Source organism: Anomalospiza imberbis, chromosome 2 (assembly GCF_031753505.1).
Source record: "Anomalospiza imberbis isolate Cuckoo-Finch-1a 21T00152 chromosome 2, ASM3175350v1, whole genome shotgun sequence".
Lineage (NCBI taxonomy): Eukaryota > Metazoa > Chordata > Aves > Passeriformes > Viduidae > Anomalospiza > Anomalospiza imberbis.
This window is the reverse complement of record NC_089682.1, coordinates 78,396,705-78,418,610: the sequence shown is the minus strand read 5'-3', so window position 1 is coordinate 78,418,610 and position 21,906 is coordinate 78,396,705. Positions and strand designations below refer to the sequence as shown.

Below are 21,906 nucleotides of genomic sequence, written 5' to 3'. Positions count from 1 at the left end.
GACTGGAACAGCCTTTTCAAATGTCATTCTAGCCTTTCTGTTGCCAGGGTATTACTCTGGACTTCAGAAATGAATGCACTGAATGAGCAAAGTTACTGCAGACCCATGCAAAACTTCTGTGGTTGCCTGGACTGAGACTATAACCAACATAAAGTTGTCTGCAGAGCTTGTGGAAGGACGAAAGGCTTTTCAGCTGCTGATGAACCAGCCATCACCTGAAAGATTTGCTGGGTCATGATAACCATGAACCTCTTCATCCATCCCAGGTATCACTGGAGGATTCATCTGTTGGTGCGTTAATGAATGTGAAAGAATTATTTGTGGGGCATATTTCCATCCTACATCCCTTTCCATGGAAAAAACCAGCATCTGTTTCCTTTTCACATGATGAAATATGTTCTGCTCTATCCAAAGGCCCTTTGTCACACCACTGTTGCTATTTAGTCATGTCAGACCAGGGCCTCATTTTGTCATGTCAAATTATCATCAGGCTTCACCTTTGGCCACAGAAATCTGGGGACAACACCATGATGGTTTAAAAAGCATCATGTGAGACACCCTCACTAGACACTTGTGATGTGTGGAATGGTGTAGAAGGCATATTTGTTGAAAAGCTGTCTGAAGAGGGAATGACATTCAGAAAATGCCATTAAAGAGGATGTTTCCTTCTCACTCACCTGGTACAGAAGCCACCTTCAGAGCCCTTGATGGATGGCAGAGATCCCCTGGTGTTCTCCTTTTGCCAGGAGACCACAAATTATGTTGGAAGGTGTTCTCTGTCAGGACAACTTTGGTTCAGAAGCTGGTGTTGGGATTGAGGAATTACTGGGGTCAATGTTATTTCATAATGTGAATCCCCAAAGAAGTAGGTAACTGGCAGTGTGACACAGAGGTGACACTTATGCCACCCATTTTCAATACGCTTCTCAAAGGGAGTCACCTTGGTGGGGCACATCTGTGACTGTGGGAGCAAAGCTCCTGTGACAACCCAGAGCAGAAGCAGGCAGCCACTGGTGAACCTCTTTCTCCACAAGAAATGACCATTTGGATGCAAAAACTCAACTGTATAATGGCAAAGGCATCTGCCATTTCCCAGTCCTAAGGAGACACCTGACATGAGCCTCCCTTGGGCCATGCAGGGATGGGCCCTTTTGACATCCTCATCAGCAGCCAGTTCTCTTATGACATGTTTTTGGGCCAGCCACCTGCAGTGTCAGCAGCAGTTACAGTAATACCCCCTGCCCTTGCACAGGCCCTTTTCCAGGCTGCTGGTGGAAGACAAGCCCTGCTAAATCCCTCCTGTGCAAATGGCATTTATGTGCAACTGGTGCAGGTAAACAAGCACAAGCTCAGGCTCCTCCTTGCCGCAGGAACATGCTGGCCCTGGGAGACGCTCTGCCTTTGCCCTCTTTCCTGTGGGGAATTCACTAGCCACAATGCCCTGCTTGAAGTGGGATCACAGGAGCAGGAATATACCCCATCAGGGCTTTGCCAACCACTATTAATGCAGACCATATTTATAGCAATAAACCAGAGCAGATCCCTTATTCACGCAGAGTTTAAATGTAACATGCCCGCAGCCCTGTGTCAAGAGGTGTGGAAGCAAACAAGATGCTCCTGGACATGCTGCACAGTGATTTTCTTCCTCATGGCCCACAGTTGTAGGGACCTCTGAGCACAGGGTTGAAAATACCGGCTGCCATGACATGCCTGGCATATGCCAGCTGTTAGCATTCAGTCAAGGGCAGTTTTTGCCTCCCAAGGCCAGCATTGTCCCCTCCACACACACACCAAACAAAATCTGTTTTCCTAGAAGCACTATGAAGCGTTTCTAGGCAGGATTCTTGGAGGGCTGTGCGTGGGACTAGGGACGAGCTGTGGCCAGGCACCACTGTGGGCTTTCCCTACAAACCATGGCAAAGGGTCATCTCTGAACAGGTTTTCAAAGTGCAAGGCAGCCAGATGGGGTTGCAAGTTGTGAAAGACCAACATAAAGTTTCAGACATTCCTGAACCATTTCAAAACGTGTTTTGACGAGCTCAGTTGCATGGGGTTTTCTGCAAGGCCTTTTATGATTATATCTCTCAGTCAAAGACTCAGGACTGCTTTAAAGAAAGAAAAACAAACAAAAAGATGCAATTTAACTCCAAATGCCTGAAGAGAGTAAGTAGGGAACTCAACTTTGAAAACACACTGCAGTGTTTATTTGAAGATAAAAACCACTGCTGCAAACCACTCGGGTCTGATTTAGATTATAAAGGGTGTTTGGTTTTATAAATGCAAGGGATGTTTTAAAGTCTTCCAGCAAGGCCCTCAGAACAGACCAGAACTACTCACAACAGAAACAAAGTGCTGGGTTCAGCCAGTGCTTTCACCAGGCCCCTTGTGCCTGTGGGGAGGTTTTTTGAGCAGGGGTTGAGTTCAGGGCCCTCTGAGGGAGAGCAGGACAATCCACAGGGAAACAAAGCCCTGTCCTGAGTGGCCCAGAGGTATCTGCTGCCAAGAAAGTACACGACTTGCAGTGATGCATTAACCTGATACAAAGGATGTCCCCAAAAGGACAGATTTACCCCAGCCTTCAAGAAATACCCAGCATGTTTGAATCAGAGGGTTATTGTTAAGGGAAATGAGAGGTCCCTCATTTCTAGCATCTAGGCCCTCATCCATATTCTGCCCCATTCCCATGAAATGCCAGTTTGGTCAAGATTTGTTCAGTGTTACCCTGCTCACAAGGAGAATCCGTTAGGTCATCTACACCCATGACATGCCTGTTCCTGAGGAACCACAGGCTGCCCTTCTGAGTCAACAAAGAGCATTTGCAAAGCAAGGCTTTAGAGCAACCACGGAACACTGGCTGGCAAAAAGGACATTGTTTGTTACACTAACTTCTACTAGGGATGCCAGGAGCACCAGGAATTACTGATAAACATTTTTCCACAATGGCATTTCCTATCCATTTTCAAAGGTACTAGTCTGAAATTTACTCTTTCAGGGACAACCCCCAAATAAAACAATGCTGGGCCTTTCATACATGTCCTTTCACCAGCGATGTCTGTGTCCTTGCAGATGCAAAGGGTGACATGCTGACCTGCTGGCCTCACTCTGTGACCCCCTGCCCCCTGCTAAGCTATCACCCAGATGAAGGTTTGTTTGCCCTCCCAACTCACCTGTTCATTAGTGCCCAAATCAATCTCCAGCAAGGACCCTGTTACACTCTAGTCCATCTCATTCCCTTACAGGAGGAATGACAGAGCTCCATGAAATAATTTATTTGCCAACACAACGGTCTTCAGAGGTGTGTAAAATGGCAGCCAGCCTTTTGCCAATTTAGGATAAATATGCAACTCACTTACCAGTACTGACTTCAGGTCCTGCTTTTCCCATGGAGTCAAGAAGGGGTTACAGACAGGGCACTTGGACAACACTCTGAAGATACATTAATCCTTCACCACTCAGAGTAGCTTTGAGCTGCTACCAGTAAGTCCCAGGCCAGGACAAAGAGATGGCCCTGCTCTTCTTCAATGCAGCACTTGGACTTTCTCTCAAAATTTTATTTTTAAAGGCTGGCAACTGCAACTCACAACCCTAGTGCAGAGAAAAAGGTGCATATATTCAGCTCTGTCTTGATCACCTAAGGCAGCATGTCTAAGAGACGTACAGCTCTACTTTATGATGACACAATTCCAGTGCATCAACATAACACTTCCCTTTAGATCTGTGCAACTGCATGAGCCTAAAACGTCAATTTGACATTCTAAGCATCTGGTTCAGCCACCTAGTCACTCACATTTCCACTGTACTCTTCCTGCTGTTTTAGTGCTAACAACAGAGGAGAGGGTCTGAGAGCCAAGATTTGCTCCTAAAGATGAAAACATGGGCAATTCGTGTCAGGAATCATCACTTCAAGGATTTTGTTTCCACACAGAAGGTAGGCATTAAGAAGGCAAAGAAAAGTGTATCCTTAAATTAGTTAACAAAAGGAAGTAAGAATATTCTCAGCCTGGCTATTGCTGCAAGGTCACTGCACTCCTCTGTGCTTTATGTTACTCAAAATGGAGCTGCTGCATAATTCGAGACGTTTTTCCTTGCATATGAAGTTGAACCATCTCTGAAATAGTCCCTGCTGAAGTTAGTATCAAGTCATTCATGTTTCCCACTGTCCCATTTTCCAATACACCACATTTCTGCACTGACAACTGGTAATTGCATGGCAGGATCCGAAACATTTTGGCAGTAGATCACAAAACTCTTCAGGATGCAGGAGGAAACATGGGATTACTCAAGAAATGGGAACATATTAGCCAGTTAACATGATCAGAAAATTAGCATTCAAAAAGTCATTTACAGGTTTCAAGATTAGCATATTAAGAGGGAAACAATTAACGAAGTTTAGAACTGTTGTTCCATATTGTTGGAAAACTCCACCATGATGCCACTTGCTCTTGTTCAGGTATGTATCCTGTCTGTGAGTTACTTCTGCCTTTGAACTGTGGAGCAAATCTCTGCAACACTCTTCCAGAAGTAAAACAGGGTCTGGTTCTGTAACACACACTGCTCTGTCACAAGTGGGCCCCAAGAACCAGGAATTTCAGCAATCCCTTTGGAAGTCTCACCTACTCTGTGGTTTTGCACAGCACAGGTCAAATCCCACCCACTCCCACGTACAGCCAGCCCCCTTTTAATACTTCCAATCCTACAAGAGTTCTGTCTGCAGAAACACCAGAACTGAGATGTCAGGAAATAATGGACAACAGCAGAAATAACATTTTTGAAGGTTTAGTGTTTGCAATTTGTTTTACAGCTTATAATGAAATACTGTTAGAGATAGTCTACATTCATATGTTTCAGGCAAAATACAGTTTTAAAATCATAAGGCACTTTAAGATGTCCTAAAACAAATGCTTATATAAAAATTCAACAAGAAGGCTGGATGAGAACCCTTTCTACCCTTAGTGTTCTGGTCAGTAAATGATCAATTCTCTAGTCAGGCAAGCAAGTGAAATAATCAATAGAAAGGTTTCCAAGACAGAGTTACTGTTGTATTAGCGTGCACTCTGGAGTAGTCTATTTGAAGTGTCTTCAGTTGGGGAGGGAGGGCATGGTGTGAATAAGGTGCATTAAAATAGTTCTTTGAACTGGGCAACAAAGATGCATTGCAAGGATTAAGTTTCATTACTTTCATTGGATTAAATTCCTTCCATTCATTATTGCCAACAAGAGTAAGGAACAAAAAGGAGTTGGTTCTCCCTTCCCCCCCCCCCAGTCCAATTATAATTCAACACAAGATTTCAAAGACTTAAAATGACCAGGACAGAAGCCCATGAAAAACTGCATCTGGCCACTTCAGAGTACGTTTAAATATTCATTACTGACTTCCTCAGGTCTCACCTCTTATTAAAGAAACATAAAAGAATTGGCAACTGTCTAAGTTGCTTCCCATCAAATTGATATTTTGCTTCTTTTTAACACAACCCCACTGTTCCCATCAAGTACCTGCATTCAGAAACACACCAGCAGCTCTCCCTGGCAGAGGCTCGGTGGGGCAGCAGATGAATGCAGGCAGGGCCCCAGGCCCCACATGGAAGAAGGAATTAGCAACTTTGCTTAACACACTTGTGTCTCAGCTTAAGAACAGCTTCAAAAGCTGGTCATGCTGGGCTGCTGCAGCAACAAGAGGACTGATACCAAAACACTGACTGAAGATTTCACTTGAAGATGCATCTTCAGGAGCTGAAATCTGCTACAAACTGACAGGAAAACAGACAGTGGCAAAAACACTGCCTACTTCTCAAGGTTCCTGAGAAGGGGATGGTAGAAGCTAGTGCCTATCATCCACCTGTGTAGTTGTGTCTCACCCATATTATTGCCCAGTACATTTTCAAGTCTCTGGGGGTGAACAATTGCTGAAAAACGACTCACAGGGGCTCAGTGTGTTAGACACTACAGAATATATCTGCATCCCTAGTCTTCTCAAAATTACCTCAGAGGGAAAAATCTCAAATCCAACCAACCATTTGTTTTTCATACAAGTTCTTAACTGTTTTAAATTCTGACTTACTTGAATTGCACTTTAAAGCCCAGCAGCAAAAAGAAAACTTGATAGCTATATTCAGGTATATATATATGTATATATATATTTATAAAAAAATTTAAGACACATTTTATCAAGTCTAAAAATGCATAGATATCAACTGTTTAAGCTGTCAAGTTTTGATCTGGCTACAGTGAAGAATCTGTGAAAAAAAAAAAGATTACCCTAATAGACAATATAATATTTGGGCAGAAGTGGGATGCCTGTTCAGTTAGGAAAGAAACTGCAGTTAAGGATCGAGCTAAATTAGAACCAGCCACCACTGGCCTGAACTCCTCACACACAGAGGTGCTACTGTGCAAGCAGGAACTCTGATGAAATCTAGCTTTGTGAAGTGAAAAAATGCATGACTTCAAGGCAGCTGCTGCTAAAGACAAGAAAGGAAGGTGGTACCTCATGGCCCTGAGCTCAAAAGATCTTGAGATCTCAACTTGTGTGGCTCACTTTTGCTGGCAGGAGAGTCAAGCTCTAGATCACTCAGTTGATTGCTATGGCTATACCAGCAGGCAAGTTAAAAATGTGGCTCTGGAATCATCTTACTGTCTTTCAGCATTGCTGTGCCTATGTTCACTTGGGACAGCAAGAAGCATCTGAAAGAGGAGATGAACAAAACAGGCCACTCACTGGTTGCAATTTCACTAACAGCATGCAGTTGGTTTCTCTCAAAACCTGTAGGTTCTTCTTCCCAAGCAAACCTCATAGAACCTGGTAAAGAGACATCCAGTTCTTGGCACATACACCTCACTGTGTCTTAAAAATATACTTCAAAAAATTATTTGGAAAGGCATAGAGCACATGCAATTAATTCCTTGTGGATCAATGCACACAGGGAATCACATGTGTGTGTGGGAACTAAGTTGCAATGATTAACAATGAACAAGGTATTATTTTACTATCAGATAATTTCAAATTCCAGTTATGTCCAAGGGAAATTGTGGAAATAAAGAGTTCTGTCAAGGAAATGCAAGGCAAGAAATTCAACTTGAACACCAAGACAGACTGGAACATACAAAGTTTCACAGACCATGTTCTTCAGGTCACATAAAAGCAAAAATTGTAGTCCAATTTAAAAAAAAATCACTAAAGCTGGTTGTAAAGAGCAGAATTATCAAAGTGCTTTAATACATAAAGTGTCAAACATAATTAAACAGGACCATTAACACAGAGCTGCCATAAGATATTCAAATAGGTATGTGTGTTTCCTGAATGCAGGAGAGAAGCACAGGTTTTTTAATTACCCTGTAGGGCCAAAGTAGGTTAAGAAAGTTTTTCTTGTTCATTTCAGCTTCTTAACATGATGGTTTTGCTCTGTTCATGCATTCAAAGGCACAGCTGGATTTGGTCTATCAGGAACTGCATCAAAAGGACTGTCTACCATGAAATATTAATAAAGGGGCAGCTCTCACTGAGCGAAGCACACAACAGCCTCATAAAGGAGATTTATAGATAGCTGTCAATTTGTAACATTAATTTTATAAGATATTTCTTGATGCTTAAAAATTCTGAGCTATTTTCTGCCGCTTTCCCTTAAACATAGTTTAAGATAACTGAGTGTATTATTTGAACCATCAACAGACTACCAAAGCTATTGCCACAAGAGCAAATGCAAACAAATAAGGAAGACATTTCAAAAGCACCTTGTGCAAGAAGCTCAGATAACACGCCTTCCCTACCAGTTTTTCCTCTCCTGTTAGGAAAAAAATACATTTTCCACAGCACTTCTCTGGGTATTTAAATTCACTGAGCTGCTATGTACCTTAGGCCCATGACCTTAAAGATGGAAAGTAACTCTACCAAGCACAGCAGAGCAAACTGTGGGAAAATGTGGCTGTTTATAAACAAAAAATGTCAATTGAGACCTTTCCTACAATTCACAGCTATAAAAGCAGATTTGTTCCAGTAAGCTGAGACTCAAAAGTATGATACAAAATATCACATCTGGTCCCTTGCACAGGCCACAAGTCTGAAGTAATACCAATTATAACAGAACAACTTGTCTGTTTTCTAAAGGCACCATAAAGACAGCAACACTTCAGGTGTAATGGGAAGAGGGAGGAGGAGGAAAAATAACAAATATTGTTAGAAGGAAACACTAAGAGCAGCTCAGTATAACAAGGGAGAAAAAAAGGTGGCTCAGTTCTATGATGGCTGTAACATCTGTAACAGTACAGAAACCCTACACCTCTAGGCAAAGGAAGAGTAACCAGAGTTTGCAAAAATCTAGTCCCGAATAAAAAAAAAAAAATCAACTTTCATTTTCAGTGGATGGGTGTAAAATCTGTAACTGAGATCAAAGGAGACAGAAAGGAATCAAACTGTTATATAAAACACTGGGGTCCATACATACTCACATGGCATCATTAGCCTGTTTCTGATTTACCACAGTGTTAAAGGATCTGGACAGTCTCCTTTGCTCTGCAGGATGACTGAAGTCCAGTCAAGTTTCATATATTAAAATCCTTCTGAATCCGCCAGTGAGAACAAATCCCTCTCCCAGCCCATCTGAGGGAGGGGGGTGCCTCCCAGCCAGGAGAGATTTCTAACAACCCCAGGCAACCTACAGGCAGCATGCTACTGAGTTAGATCTCCTAAGCAGCCCTGCACCAAGCAAGTCCAGGCTTGCTAAGATGTTCTGTCCCTGCATGGACTTGAGGACAATTTCTCGTCAGCCCTTCATGTTTCACCATTCCACTATTGCTTTTCAAATCCGTTTTCCTTCCCGTCTTCCCCTCTGGCTGCCCGTTATCCCAGAAGGACTTTCTGCATCCTGTGTGCGGCGACGCTGGCCTCATCCTCAGAGTCAGACTCGCTCTGGGAAGTGGAGCTCTGGGAGGCAGAGCTGAAGGGAGAGGAGCACTCTGGGGAGCACAGGTAGTGCATCAGCGGGAGCCGATACTTCCCACAGAAGTCAACGAACTTGATCTGTCTGACGCAGCTGTCAAAGTACACACCTGTGAGGGAGAGGGAACAGAAACACATGAGACCCTGTGCCCAGAGACCTACAAACTCCACAGGGCTCTTGTGCCTGGAGCATATGCCTTCAATTAGGATTTCATTGGCACTGCACTGCACTATATGTAGGAGCACAAGGGATACTGGTGGGATACCTCTGAACATGCGAAATTTCTTTTCTTAGTAAAAAAATCCTGTAAAACTGTATTTGATAGGTGATTCAGAACAGCACACTCTTCATATAAAGACACAGGGCAGTTACTTCCAAGTAACACAGCAATTTCTTCTAACCATTAGGGAGAAAACTCAGGCTGGGAATTTGCAAACTTCGTCAATGTCAAATGAATTAATGCACTCCATCTTCAGACTTGTAAAACCTCTTCTACCAGCTAGTAAAAATGCATTCACAAATAGACCTTCACAGCTCTACTTTTCTTCTGCTTGAGTGAAGCCACCATGCTGAGCTTGGATGCTACTTTCCATGGCAACAGTCTTGCTGTAACACACAATTATGTTCTCTTCCTGTCACAGCAAGTGATTTTAGACACTGACATTTTCAGAAGTTTCCAGCAGTGTTTAAAGTCCTAGCTGGTCAGGAGAAAACTTTTCTCCCACAGTGCTAGAGCAATGCTGCAGTACTGTGCAAGTTCATACAGCATAGTGAAAAGCACAAAAGCACTGTTATCCAAGCTGTGCAAAACTCTTAAAAAAATAAACTTTTCTTTCCCTCCCAGTATAAGTCCTGGCCCTTCCATCTTTGCTTATGGAGCATGCTTTGATATTGTCCTGTAAGAAGTTAACAGCTTGCATTATGACTGCAGGGTAGATACTAATTAATGATTTTTTTCCCTTACTCTTCTAAATGCTAGATGTGCAGATCATTTACTCTGGTTAAAGACTAAACATTGAGCCAAATTAACCAAATCATTCCTGACTGTTTTATGAAGTTCTCTCCTTCCAAGAACTGCAAGCTAGTAGTGCCAAGCTAGAGCTAAGCAAGTTGCTGTTGGTATCTGCTAAGCACTCTCCTCTTTTCCACCCAGAAATGATGCTCACCATTCAGCCACGAGTATGTGCAAAAGTTCTGCTGTCCATTACTTGCTCTGAGCTATTTCAAGGCAAATGGATTGGAAACTTCAGATCGTAAAACCATAGTGGAGTGCTGGGATGAGCTATAAACACTCTGAGAGAAGTGCTGCCTTAAATTCCCATGCAAATACAGTAAACCAGCACTGCAACTCTTAATACTGTTCCTAAGTGAACAAAGCTCTTTAAAGACAAGTTTCCAGGAGACCTGGAGCCAGGGAAATACAGCCAGAGTAACACTTTGAACCTCAGTGAGCTTATAAAGTCACAGCAAGTCAGAGGGAGAGGAAACCACAAGGTAAGAGCAGGAAGCAGAGCTGTAAAGGTGAACTTACCCCCACATTTAGGATTGGGGCAGTTGCTGGCCAAGCTCAGGTAGCGGACAAGACTCTCTGGGAGATCGCTGGGAGCGTAGGGAACGTTGCGAGTTTTAATCGTGCGTCCAGCCAGCTCCTGAAGGCTCGGGGGATTGTAGGTCAGGTCACGCACAAACCGCACCACCAGCGGGTTTCCACGCAAGCTCAGCTCATCGAGGTGAACCAGGTTAAGGATCTCTCGGGGAAGGTAAGTCAGCAGGTTATTGTGCAGGCTAAGGGAACGCAGGGAATGCAGCCTAAGGATGGAGATGGAAACCCTGTCAAGATGTGCAAGCAAAATTGCCCCACAGCTGCATTAAGCAGACCTAATTACTCTCCCAGCTCCCACCAATGACTTTTTCTTTGGCTTTTCTCCCTTTTAAAACATAAATTCATGCTAAAAGAACTGTTCTTACTCCAGTACACACAATGCACTAGAAAACTCAGCTCAGCACCAGAATACCTGCTAAAGAAACACAGTCTTAAACATGCTGCTATCCCTCTCAGTATTCTCCACACACAGCCCCCAAAAAAGGTAGAACAAAAGTGTACAAACTGAGTGCTTTCAAGGGACGTAACGCTTCCTTGTACCCAGCACATGCATCAAGAACAGTCCCATGCAGTGCTCTGAATAAGTCACCTGCTCTGTCTCATGCATTAAAGATGATTGCTGGGAGGGAGCCAGCCCTGGAAAGCCCCATGTTTTCATTGCTTGTGGCTGCACCACCTCATGCTGATACCACCAGATCCGAACAAGGTCAGGCCAGGCCAGCAGCGGCACAGGGGACAAGCAATTATTTTGATTTTGGACAAGGCTTTCTCCTCTCAGGAAGCACAAAGCAGTGCTCCAGCACAGCATCCAGGGCCGGTCCCAAATTTGTAGAAGTTACAAGACATTGTACTTTAAGAATAATCCCACTACACCCTCAAATTCCAACTTGGAGAACTCCATGCTGCCATTCAATTGTTTTTAGGATTACAGCTATACATCCCATTTTTATTTCCCAACTTAGGCTACACATACAGAACTGCAGTGTTCTCTTCCCCCCATTATGAACAGATAAAGCAGTAACCTAGCCATTAGAACTGTGCTGTAGGATTACAGAAACACTCTGAGATCCTAAGGTAAGGAATGCCAAGGGAACACAGGGGATGGTACAAGACAAAAGTACACACAAAAAAGGTTTTAGGCGAAAGGCAAAACCTATCAAGCATTCATTACTAATAAAACAGTACTATTCTTACTTTTTAAAGTAGCAATCTATCTTTTCTGAGTTGCCCAGGTACTTTTCAGGGTCCTCTATAAAAACCTGTTAATTCACTGTAAGGTGTAATCTCGGTGATGGTGTTTTTAATATAACCCTTTCACTGAGTTTTCCAGATCATATATTCATGGTCTGGCTGCAGTGCACCATGCCAAGGATGTTCTTTTTCAAATCCAGTCACATTAACAAAGTGAAGGACAAACAGATCTTCCCAGGTACTTTTATCCACACACAAAGAAGAAAAAGTTCAAAGAGTTAATTACAGCTGGTGGCTAATGACACTAAATACTCACTGTGCCAGCTGAGGTGGAATGCTCTGGATCTTGTTGTCACACAGAACTAGATACCTCAGAGAAGGCAGTTTTGCTAATTCAGGTGGAATTGCCGTAATGAAATTCCCTCCAAGGTATAGAAACTCTAAACTGAAAAACAGAAGAGAGTGCATTATTTCATTAATTTCAAGTCTCCTTTAACACCTAGGTTTTCACAGCTACTGTATTTCTTAAAGGAAACTGACAAATGACTACCTATGAGATAATTTGCTGAGAGCAAGAAAAAATCCGCTGAGTTGCACATCAAAATTACAACAGAGGTGCTGTTGCACAACAGATAATGTTGAGATTTTTACCTCCAGACTCCTGCAGTCACCATTACACCTGCAGGTGGGTAGCAGACAACTGTGTATTCCTACATCAACCCCTTATACAAAGCTCTTGTTCCTATTTCCAAGGATGTGCAGCCTGCAAACACAGGGTCTGCAGCACCTCCACAGATCCTGTTGCAGCCAGTGGGAGCTCCCAGTTCCAGGAGGAGTGAAGCACGAGTGCAGTGTCTCTCCCTGGAAATCCTGGCCCTGCACCAGCACTAGCTGCTGTTTGTGGAATCATCTGACTCCTCAGTGACTAACTGGAACCATTAGTCAGAGGCAGCCAGTCCCCCTTTGATACAATTCACATACCAACACCACAGCTGCAACAGCTGTGCACCGAGTGCACCTAAGTCAAACAAGTACACACACGCAATTTCTCAGAGAGATTGATTTTACTGCTCTGAAGTCATGAAGCCCAAACCAGAAACCATAGCTGGGCTTCACTGCAGTTTGGGCCCAAATAAAAGAATCACTGGATGTCATGTGAAAAATCAGTGGATGGGAGACCGGAACAGAGAGAGGCACTAAATCCCTTCTGCCAGGTGGAGTAGCCAGTATGTGCTGCACATCTCTGCCCTTCTAGGAAGAAAAATTGGCAAGCATTTCTCTTTGACATAATAGCTTAAAGTCTCCATTCCGCAGACTCAAGTAGCTTTCTCTCCCTGTTCTCAGATGTTGTCTGAAAGAGGAGCAAAGACAGGCTCAGTTTGGGTACATCTTGCTAACCACAGTCCAGCCAAGATTTTTCCCATGTTTGAAAAAGGTGGATCCCACAGTCCTGGTTCAGTATCTCCAGTACACTCTCAGGCTGCTTAATTACAATGCACCTTGGCCTTCTCTGTTCCAGCAAGCATTGCCTACAGGCCAGGGAAAGTGAGCTCATCCAGGTTCCATCAGCCTTTCTTTAAGTATAGGTTATAACTTCCTTGGAGTAGGAGACACCTTCATCTCACCCCAGCAACTAGAAATGCTATGGATACAACTGGCACAGAAACACAGGAACAGAGCACCCGAAGGACATGGTGGTCCACCAAGACAAGGTCTGAACCATGAAACTCTGTGCCACAGCATATGTGGAGCACAGAGAAGCTCCTCCCTGAGACTTCCCCTGGGATGAAGCAGGAGAACAGCACAGTGAGTCTATTTCGCTCAATTCTTGCAAGAAACCTGAACCCCAGAGATCCAATGACAGCATCTACTTCGGCTACAGTGGCCACTACTGCAGCACAAATGCACTTGCCCACCAGCAAGGACAGAATGACAGACCTTTGCAACACACCAGGAGATGTTCGCAGGGCTCAGCTTTCCCTGGATTCCCTCATATTTTCCAAGTATATCAAAGGAAAGCTAAATAATAGAAATTGGACAAAGTGGACAGAAAATTAAGCCTAAAACTGAATTTGATTATATGGAAGGCAGTAACTACAGACCAAGTGGGACAGCACATTTGGAGGTTACTCTGAAAGTGCAAGAAAGTGCACAGTGTAAAACCAACACCAATTGCCACTGCTTCAAAGTAACCTTAACCTCTCTTCAACAACCTGTATGTTGAGGAGTGGGGGTAGGAGGAAGGTTGCTGTGCAGAGACCATGTCAAGGAGAGATTATTTTTAATTGTCTTTTGATCCCCTAACAAAGCTCTGAGTTTTAACCAAAATTCCTTCTTCAAACTTCCATTGTTTCCCAAGGTGGATTTAGGCTGCTTGGCTCTCATTAGGGATTTAACTGCTGAGTATACAATTCCATACAATTCCTAACTCCATAACATTGTTGGAGCCCACACCAAAAGCTGTTGGGCAAGGGAATTCTAGCAATGTGGATTTCAATATTTAAACAAGGTTTAGATGTGTATGAGTTTGCACTTCCTATGAAAAGTGAATAATTAACTCCTCATCCTTTGTGTTTGAGGATACTAATGCCTGTAAAGTGACATGGCATAGAAAAGGTTAGGCACTTCCCACCAAGGAAGGAGAAGAGGGAACAAGTTATACAGTAAAAATGTTTTGGGCATAAAATGCATATGTTTCAAGAGCAGCCTACTGTACAAACTAAGTGTGCAAAAACTTCTTATAGCTTCAAATCTGTTCTTTTTAAAGTCTGTAATGAAAACAGTCATACCAGGAAGGATATACAGACCTAACATCAGAATACAAACTGTCTCTAACCAAAAACCCACTAACTAAGTTAACTCCTTCACTGGCAACAAAACACTTCTTTAAAAATGTTTTCTTTTTACTCATCTTCTGAATCACCTTTTTGGGGTCAGTAGATTGAAAACTCATGGGGCCCAGTCTGGTACAGCAAATTCAGGATTTCCACATCAACTTACGGTATTAATTAAATGATTAATTTACTAAAAAAAACACAGGGAGGGGGGTGTTGAAACTACAAAGAAACTCATTTAAAACATAGGAAATATATTCTTATAGCTTCCACTGAAACACTGCTCAATGGGAAAAAAAAAATCCTTAACTCCCATCCCTCTAAGTACAATTTGCTAGGAAGAAGGATCTAGGCTGATGAAGCTGAAGGAATCAACAACAGCCATTTCTGAAGTGTCTTTCAAACTGAAGTGTCAAGAATTGTCTGAGCAAAGCTAATCATGACACAGGAAAGGATTTTCAAGAGGCGTGACCCTTTTATCAAGAGCACTGACTACAGCACTGGGATGCAGTTTGTTGCCAGCTCATCTGCTCCTGGCCTGACATTCATGTCACACTCATACTAAGCCTGTATCAGGAGGCCAAGGTGATGCTGGCTGTAGGGTTGCCCTGCTCAGGGCAGGGCAGTTTGCTGCTCGCTAAGACAAGCAAAAGCACTGCTCAGCTCTGCCCTCTTCACACAAGAGCCTGCAGTAAGGCAATCCACAACATTCAGCCCAGGTTTTACAGGAGGACCACAGCAGGGATGACACTGAGCTAGGTGAACGCTGCTAACTAACCTTTCACACTTAGACCTAGTCCTTCTGACAATCATTAATCTTTACAGTCATTTTGATCGATCAGCTAAGGTCTTATGAACTGCTGTGTACACAGAGGTAGAATTGGATTTTTTTTCTGCACTTTCAAAAGTCCAGAACCTTCAAAAAGCCAGAGATCAACTATCATCAAATAGACATAAGCTCAGTTCCAATTTTTGAAGCTTGAATGAGTGATTTACTTCCAACCTGCCACACAGACTCGGCTGAATGAGTTTCAAGAGGGGACAAACACTAACAAAATCAATCTCAACAGAATCTGAAAAAAACCCCAACAACCATGTGACAGAGTTACTAATGAGGGCTGACACTTTCTCTCCTGTCTTTTAGCAATGTTGACAAATACACTAATAAAAGGCCAGAGTCCCTTTCAGCCTCACACCCAGCAGCCCCCTGCTCAGCACAACCAGTCCTAATTGCTGCCAAGAACAGCCAGCAAGCTGAGCCCATCATGCGGTGCTCCTCTCCAGCAGCACATTTCACACCACTGGGCTGTAGGGTAGCAATGAAAATACTTTTACCTACAAGGAAACGAGTGGAGCAATGCTCAAACAACTCTGATCAATTCAGGGGGTGGCAGCAAAGTTTAACATGCAAAGAGACCATACCTTCTCGCTTGAGTATGTCCTTGATGTTTTCAGGTCATCATATAGCACAAATCAAATTAAAAGTTCACAAACATTTAGTAAATTAGAAGAGCCACTCTGAGCACTAGAGGTATTTTTTATACCCCATCAATTACCACAGCACTCCCACAGACATATTTCAAGGGGATAATGTCTTCAGGCATAGGAGATACTCAAATTTTCTATCCACCCTGTTTCCCCACAGATGCTTCTTCGGATAAAATTTAACAGCTGACATCAAACAGATGCATCTAAATAGGTAATATAAAAAAACTCAAACCAACAATGGTGCCTGAAATAGCTCCGGGTCTTTTTAAGATAAACTTTTTAGCAAGAAATTTCCAGGGCAGTTTTGAGGCTCATGCAAGGGAGGAATTTCAAAGCAGCCCACAATACACTCCTGTTAACCCTGTTCTACGATTTGTTAATTTCTGAGAGAACTGCATAGCCTTTGCTGACACGCAAATTTAAGATCAAACGGTCGTCTGAACACTATTTGCAAAACGTTTGAAGAGGGGAAGAAGAAGGGAGACAGCAAGCAGATTTCCTAATGCTGTATCTTTATCAAAGCTCTGCTTGCCCTTTTTCCCACACTAACAGCCGTCCTTTAAGCGTATGCTTGTCTAACATGCTTAATACTACCCACGAATGAAAGCAAACACTCTGGTTTTCAATACATCCAAGCCTTTACACAAACCTTGCATGAATCCAGTTAGGCGTTTGAGGTCTTTGATCCCAGCCCTCGCACAGCCAGGCTTTATTAGAGGAATACCAGCAAGAAGGAAAGGAGCACGCACGGGTCTTTTCCAAGCTCTGCCTGCTCCCAGGGCTCTACAGAGCATGAGAGTATTCACCAGGAGAGTATGACTAAACTCAAAATTCCCATGGGAGACTTGAAGTATCAGCTGCATTTCACTAGGCCCTTGAGAATTATTCATTTCACAGGACACTTGCAGGATGTTTCCCCAGGCCTGCACGCTGATCAGGGCAAACCTTGCACCCCTTAATCCAAAACTCACAGCTGCACTTTGAAGATCAGAGCTATGTTTTACCAGATTTGCCCTACAAATGTTGTGCCATTATGGGCACAAGTAGATGGCCACATTTCTAACTCACCAGCTGTAATACACCTTGCCCCATAGTGCATCCCCAGTTGGATCAGCAGAGGGAGGATATGCAGAACCAATGTGCAATGGGATCTCTCTGCAGATCACAGTTCAGGAGCTGCTGAGGGCTGTGAATTGAGTCAGAGAGAGTGACTGACCATAACATCTCCCACTGAAAACACAGCAAGGTCAGTAGGGAGAACTACAGAGAAGATAACACTTGTGTCTGCCTATGCTAAGCTTGTATTTTATCTGGCAACAAACAGGAAAGCAATGCGAAGACGGCTGCTTTCACATGTCTGGTGCCTTCCTAACTCTAAATTCGCAGCAAGAGCCAATACTCAGGTCTTGCACTGTACTGACACACCAGGTGACAGGAACTGGGGATGCTGGGTATACAGAAGGACCTGGCATGGCCTCAACATGATCAAGAAAAAGCCCTCAGCAGGTTCAACACCTACATTTCTCAGAAACACATGAGGCTATTGCTGGTCACACTCGATGCTTATAGTGAAACTATGATGAAAGAGCACTGAATTTTCCAAATGGAAAACATGAAGCAAAGGTTATTCATCCCTGGTGCCAGCTTGCTATGGTCAGCCTCATCCTACTGCCATCACCAGAGCAATCACAATCATACACTTATGAAGCCGTGCAAAAGAAGCTTCAAGCATTTTGGTGGTCCTTCCACAACAGCCCAGGAGATAACCAATAATCAGGAACACAGCACTCACTTTCCATGCAGGATCTTGTACTGCACACAAAACATGTGAGTGGGCAAGGATGGGGCAGATGGCTGAAGTCAGAAGGAGCAAGACACAACAGCAGCAGGACTGTCTGTGGCTGTTATCACCAACTTCATTAACTTATCAAGACACCAGGAACATGCCAGGGAAGTTTCTGCACAGTATGTCTGACCCAAATAGTGTTTGTGTGAAGTGGTGGATTTATTATCTTCCTGTGAGTAACAATACCTGGCACACATCTCCCGCTCCAATACCTTTGCATTCATAGTCACCAGCATGTTCCTTCTCTTTTTGCAACTCAGACCCATCAGCTTTTTATACATTCAACTTTAGCACTTACACAGACACCTTACCTGCTATATTCCTGGCCTTCACTAAAACTGACATGCGGTTCCTTCAAAAATTAAAACAGGATCTATGGGGTGCAGAGGAAAGACATGAAGCTTAGTTATCAAGAGTCTTTAAAAAAAAAAAACTCATCACAGCTCAGACATTCCCCGGAAATCCAAGAAGCGTTTCTAGATTTCTGCAACTCCAGTCTGCTGTATAATCAGTGACTGGAGGAAATGGGTCACGGGAAGAGATCACTGCTGGTTTCAGGAAGTCTAGTAGAAGCAGGAGGAATTTGATCAGTAAGAGTGCTGCCTCCATTCCCCTGTGGTCTCAGAGTCCTTGAGATAAAAGAAAAATTTATTTTTATGAGATATTGCACATGGAAAAAGGGTCAAGGTCATGGCTTGTCAGCAACAGCAAGACTGGCATTTGCAGATTGAGCTGTGAGGTTAATAAAAGCCACACCACCAGGTTCCAACCTCCAGCTTCTAGAGCTCAGAAACTAACAGAGGTCTCTACGTTGCTGTGCTCTAACAGCTGGCTCTGCTCTGTCCTTGCTCAGGCTCATTTTGCCCACTTCCACAACAAGCACACTCACACTGACAACATCTCTCTTGTCAGCAGGTAGGAGCAGAGTCTGGCAGCAGTTTCTCTCCAGAATGTACTTTCTATGTTTTTGGCAAGGGCTGCTGGTTATCTGGGTCTGAATGAATAGATTCAGGATTCCCTCTGGAGAAACAAAACATTATAAAGTATTGTTTTCTCCCAGCACTGGCAAAGCTGTGTGCAGCTCCCTTTCATTACTTAAGCAGCCCCAGATACAGAAGTCACTGATGGCAGAGTGGTAAAGAAGCTGACAATCCTGGTGGGGCACAGGTTTGCTATCTTGAGCTAAAGTTCAATTGTATTATGTTGATGTGTTAGCAGAAGTTCAATGAGGTAGCAGTGGTGACGTGGGCAGCAGACAGAATCTGTGTCTAAGTGTAACTCTTCCACCCAACGCATCACTTTGCAATGATGAACAGACAGTTCAACAGCTTTGTCTGCATTTGCTTTCTCCAAATTCTCCTTCTGGGGATTCCAGCATGACCAGTCCAGGAAAAGCTGCAGGACAGGACAACAAGGAGCCCTGCTTCAGGGCAGGTCAGAGGAACAAAGCAGAGTGACAGAGGTGCAGCGTGGAGCACAGGTCACAGCCTGCTGGAGCACCATGTGTGGTGCTACGCAGCCCAATACCTTCCTGGGGACATCACAGAAGAAAAACAGGACTGAGGCTTGCTTTCTTGGTTAAAAAAAAGGAAACCCACAACCCACAGAGACCACAGAAACAGCAGCAGGGAGCCTCTGACTCAGAGGTGGGAGCAACTATCAAATCCCAGACACATCCTGGATGCTATCAGACATGCTATGGAGACAATGTGGATCACCTTCCTCATACAACTGTCCTCCTCCATTGGCCTCCTCTCCATTGCCTCATTTCCTTTTTTCATCCCTGAAGCACCAGTTCCCACACAGAAAAAAAGCTGAGTTTCCTCTTCCTCATGACAGACCCAACCCAGGATGTATCACAACTCTGGCAAGAAGGATATGGGCATTCTCCATCACTCAAAATGTCTCATAGCATCTCTGAGCCCAGACAGCTTAACCCAGAATTGCTTCAAATCCTTAACAGGTGCATGCTGTGCTACCTGGAAAAAAGCCACAAACCCAGTTGTATTATACTGCAGCAGACAAAACCTTTCCTCAACAGCACTCATGCAGTTCTGATACCTCCCACATACACTCATGGGAGACATCACTCCACACATCCTGTGCTTCCACTGGATGCAGCTCTGCTGAGCCATCAGAGTGAATCCAGGTATTTAGGGTCAAGGGTGCTGGAATTTGCATAACAGAGGCTGCTTCTGGCAAGTCCCTTGGCAAAGAGCTGGAGCAAACAAAGTTCAGATCCAAAGTCTTAGCAGAGAGCCACACAGAGGCCAGCCTGAGGCTTGGGAATGCAGCAGAACACACTGAGGTGCCTGTGTCACTTAAGCCACAGCAAGCATCCTGCTTGCCCAGGAGGACACCAGGCTTCAGGAGTACCCAGGCCAGGCCTATGCAGGCAGCCAATTCCCTGTGCTCAGGCCTGTGTCCCACCCCACTACTGTTCCAAATGCTGTGATTGCTGTGTATGACCGGCCTGCCGTGGCCGGATACAGCCCCAGAGCCAGATGTACCACCGCAGCCGAGCACAGCCTGGGGCTCCACGCTTTTGTCAGTATCTGTCAGATCTACACGAGATGACAGGTTGAGAGAAACAGCACAAAGCCCCATCCATGACAGCAAGCCCTCAGTGGGACTGCAGCTGTATGGACAGAAAGGCCCTGTTGTTTTCACGAGCCACAAACACATCTTTATCCTCCTGTGCAACCCATCGTGCAGCCATGAGCTGCAGGACACATGGGGTTTAGCTTGCTGTCACCCAGAGATGTGGGTGGACATAAGAGAAAAACCACAGAAAGCCTTCCTTATGCCAACACTCAGACCAACCACACCATCGCCAGGAGAGCGGCCCTGCACCAGGGCAGCCCAGGGACTGAGCAGTGCCAAGAGTCACCCACAGAAGGCCCATCATTGCCTCAAGAATACACAGGATCAGTTGGGTTGGAAGGGACCACAGCAGGTCATCTGTTCCAACCTCCCTACTCAAGCAGGATCACCCTAGAGCACACGGCACAGAACTGTGTCCACTGGAACACATTCAGTGAGGGAGACTCCACAACACTCTGGGCAACCTGTTCCTGTGGTTGGTCACCCCCACATTAAAGTTCTCCCTCACGTTCAGGAGGAACTTCCTGTGCATCATCATTTTCTGCCTGCCGCCTCTTGTCCTCTTGCTTGGCACCACCAAGAGCCTGCCTTCATCCTCAATGCCCACCCTTTAGATACTTTTATATATATGTATGTGGATGAGGTAAAGAACGTCCTGAAGTTTTGGTAACTCAACATGACGAAGAGGAAGAGCCACGTTACCGGCAGCAGTGTTGGAGACACCTGAGGCTGGAGAGAACTGACCCTCCCGGGGGGAGCGTGGCAGAAAACCCGGCCGGGCTTGCCGAGGCTGTCCCTCTTCCCGCGGGGCCCGTCCCTCACCTGTGGAGCTCCTGGATGTCGGGCGGGATGCCGTGGAGCCGGTTGCCGCCGAGGCTGAGGCTGCGCAGCCCGCGGAGCTGCAGCAGCGCGGGCGGCACCTCGGAGAAGCGGTTCCCGCTGAGGTTGAGGACGCGGAGGGAGCGGGCGAGCGGCGCCTGCTCCAGCCCTTTGGGCAGCGAGCCGGGCCCGCCAAGCCGGTTGTTCTTGGCCAGCAACGTGTGGAGGCACGGCAGGGACAGCAACTCCGTGCCCATCTCCGTCAGCCCCGTCCCGCTCACGTCCAGCACCTCCAGCGCCGGGAACCACTGCGACAGCCCGGCGGGCAGCGGGCCCGACAGCCGCCGCGGCGACAGCACCAGCCGCCGCGCCTCCGCGCTGCGCCGCGCCGACAGCTCCGCCGCTAGCGCCGGCTCGGGCTCCGGCTCGGGCTCGGGCTCCGGCTCCATCGCCAGCTCCGGTCCCAGCTCCAGCTCGGGGCCCTCCCCGCCAGCCGCCGCCATCCCGCCCGCACCGACCGACGGCGCCGCGCGTCGCCCCGCCCCGGCCCGCCCCGGAACCTGCATAGCCCCGCCGGCCCCCGCGTCA

The 21,906-nt window shown here is 45.3% G+C and overlaps 1 protein-coding gene across 1 annotated transcript; it reads right to left on the bottom strand.

Annotated features, from left to right (window-relative positions):
• Positions 1-4,760: 4,760 nt before the first annotated feature.
• LRRC58 (leucine rich repeat containing 58) lies at positions 4,761-21,869 on the bottom strand. Its single transcript, XM_068181959.1, has 4 exons — positions 21,322-21,869; positions 12,044-12,172; positions 10,465-10,742; positions 4,761-9,042 (listed from the first exon to the last, which is right to left on the bottom strand). Exons 1-4 carry the CDS (start codon positions 21,819-21,821, stop codon positions 8,834-8,836), a joined length of 1,116 nt encoding a protein of 371 aa, XP_068038060.1. The 5' UTR covers positions 21,822-21,869; the 3' UTR covers positions 4,761-8,833.
• Between the last annotated feature and the right edge of the window lie 37 nt (positions 21,870-21,906).

Bases quoted from the DNA above. Each gene is read 5' to 3' on its own strand.
- LRRC58 (XM_068181959.1), bottom strand. From the start codon at position 21,821: ATGGCGGCGGCTGGCGGGGAGGGCCCCGAGCTGGAGCTGGGACCGGAG. The intron at 12,173-21,321 runs GTGAGGGACGGG...TCTGTTTTTCAG, and splicing joins GACATCCAGGAGCTCCACAG to TTTAGAGTTTCTATACCTTG. The intron at 9,043-10,464 runs GTAAGTTCACCT...TCTCCCTCACAG, and splicing joins CCCCAATCCTAAATGTGGGG to GTGTGTACTTTGACAGCTGC.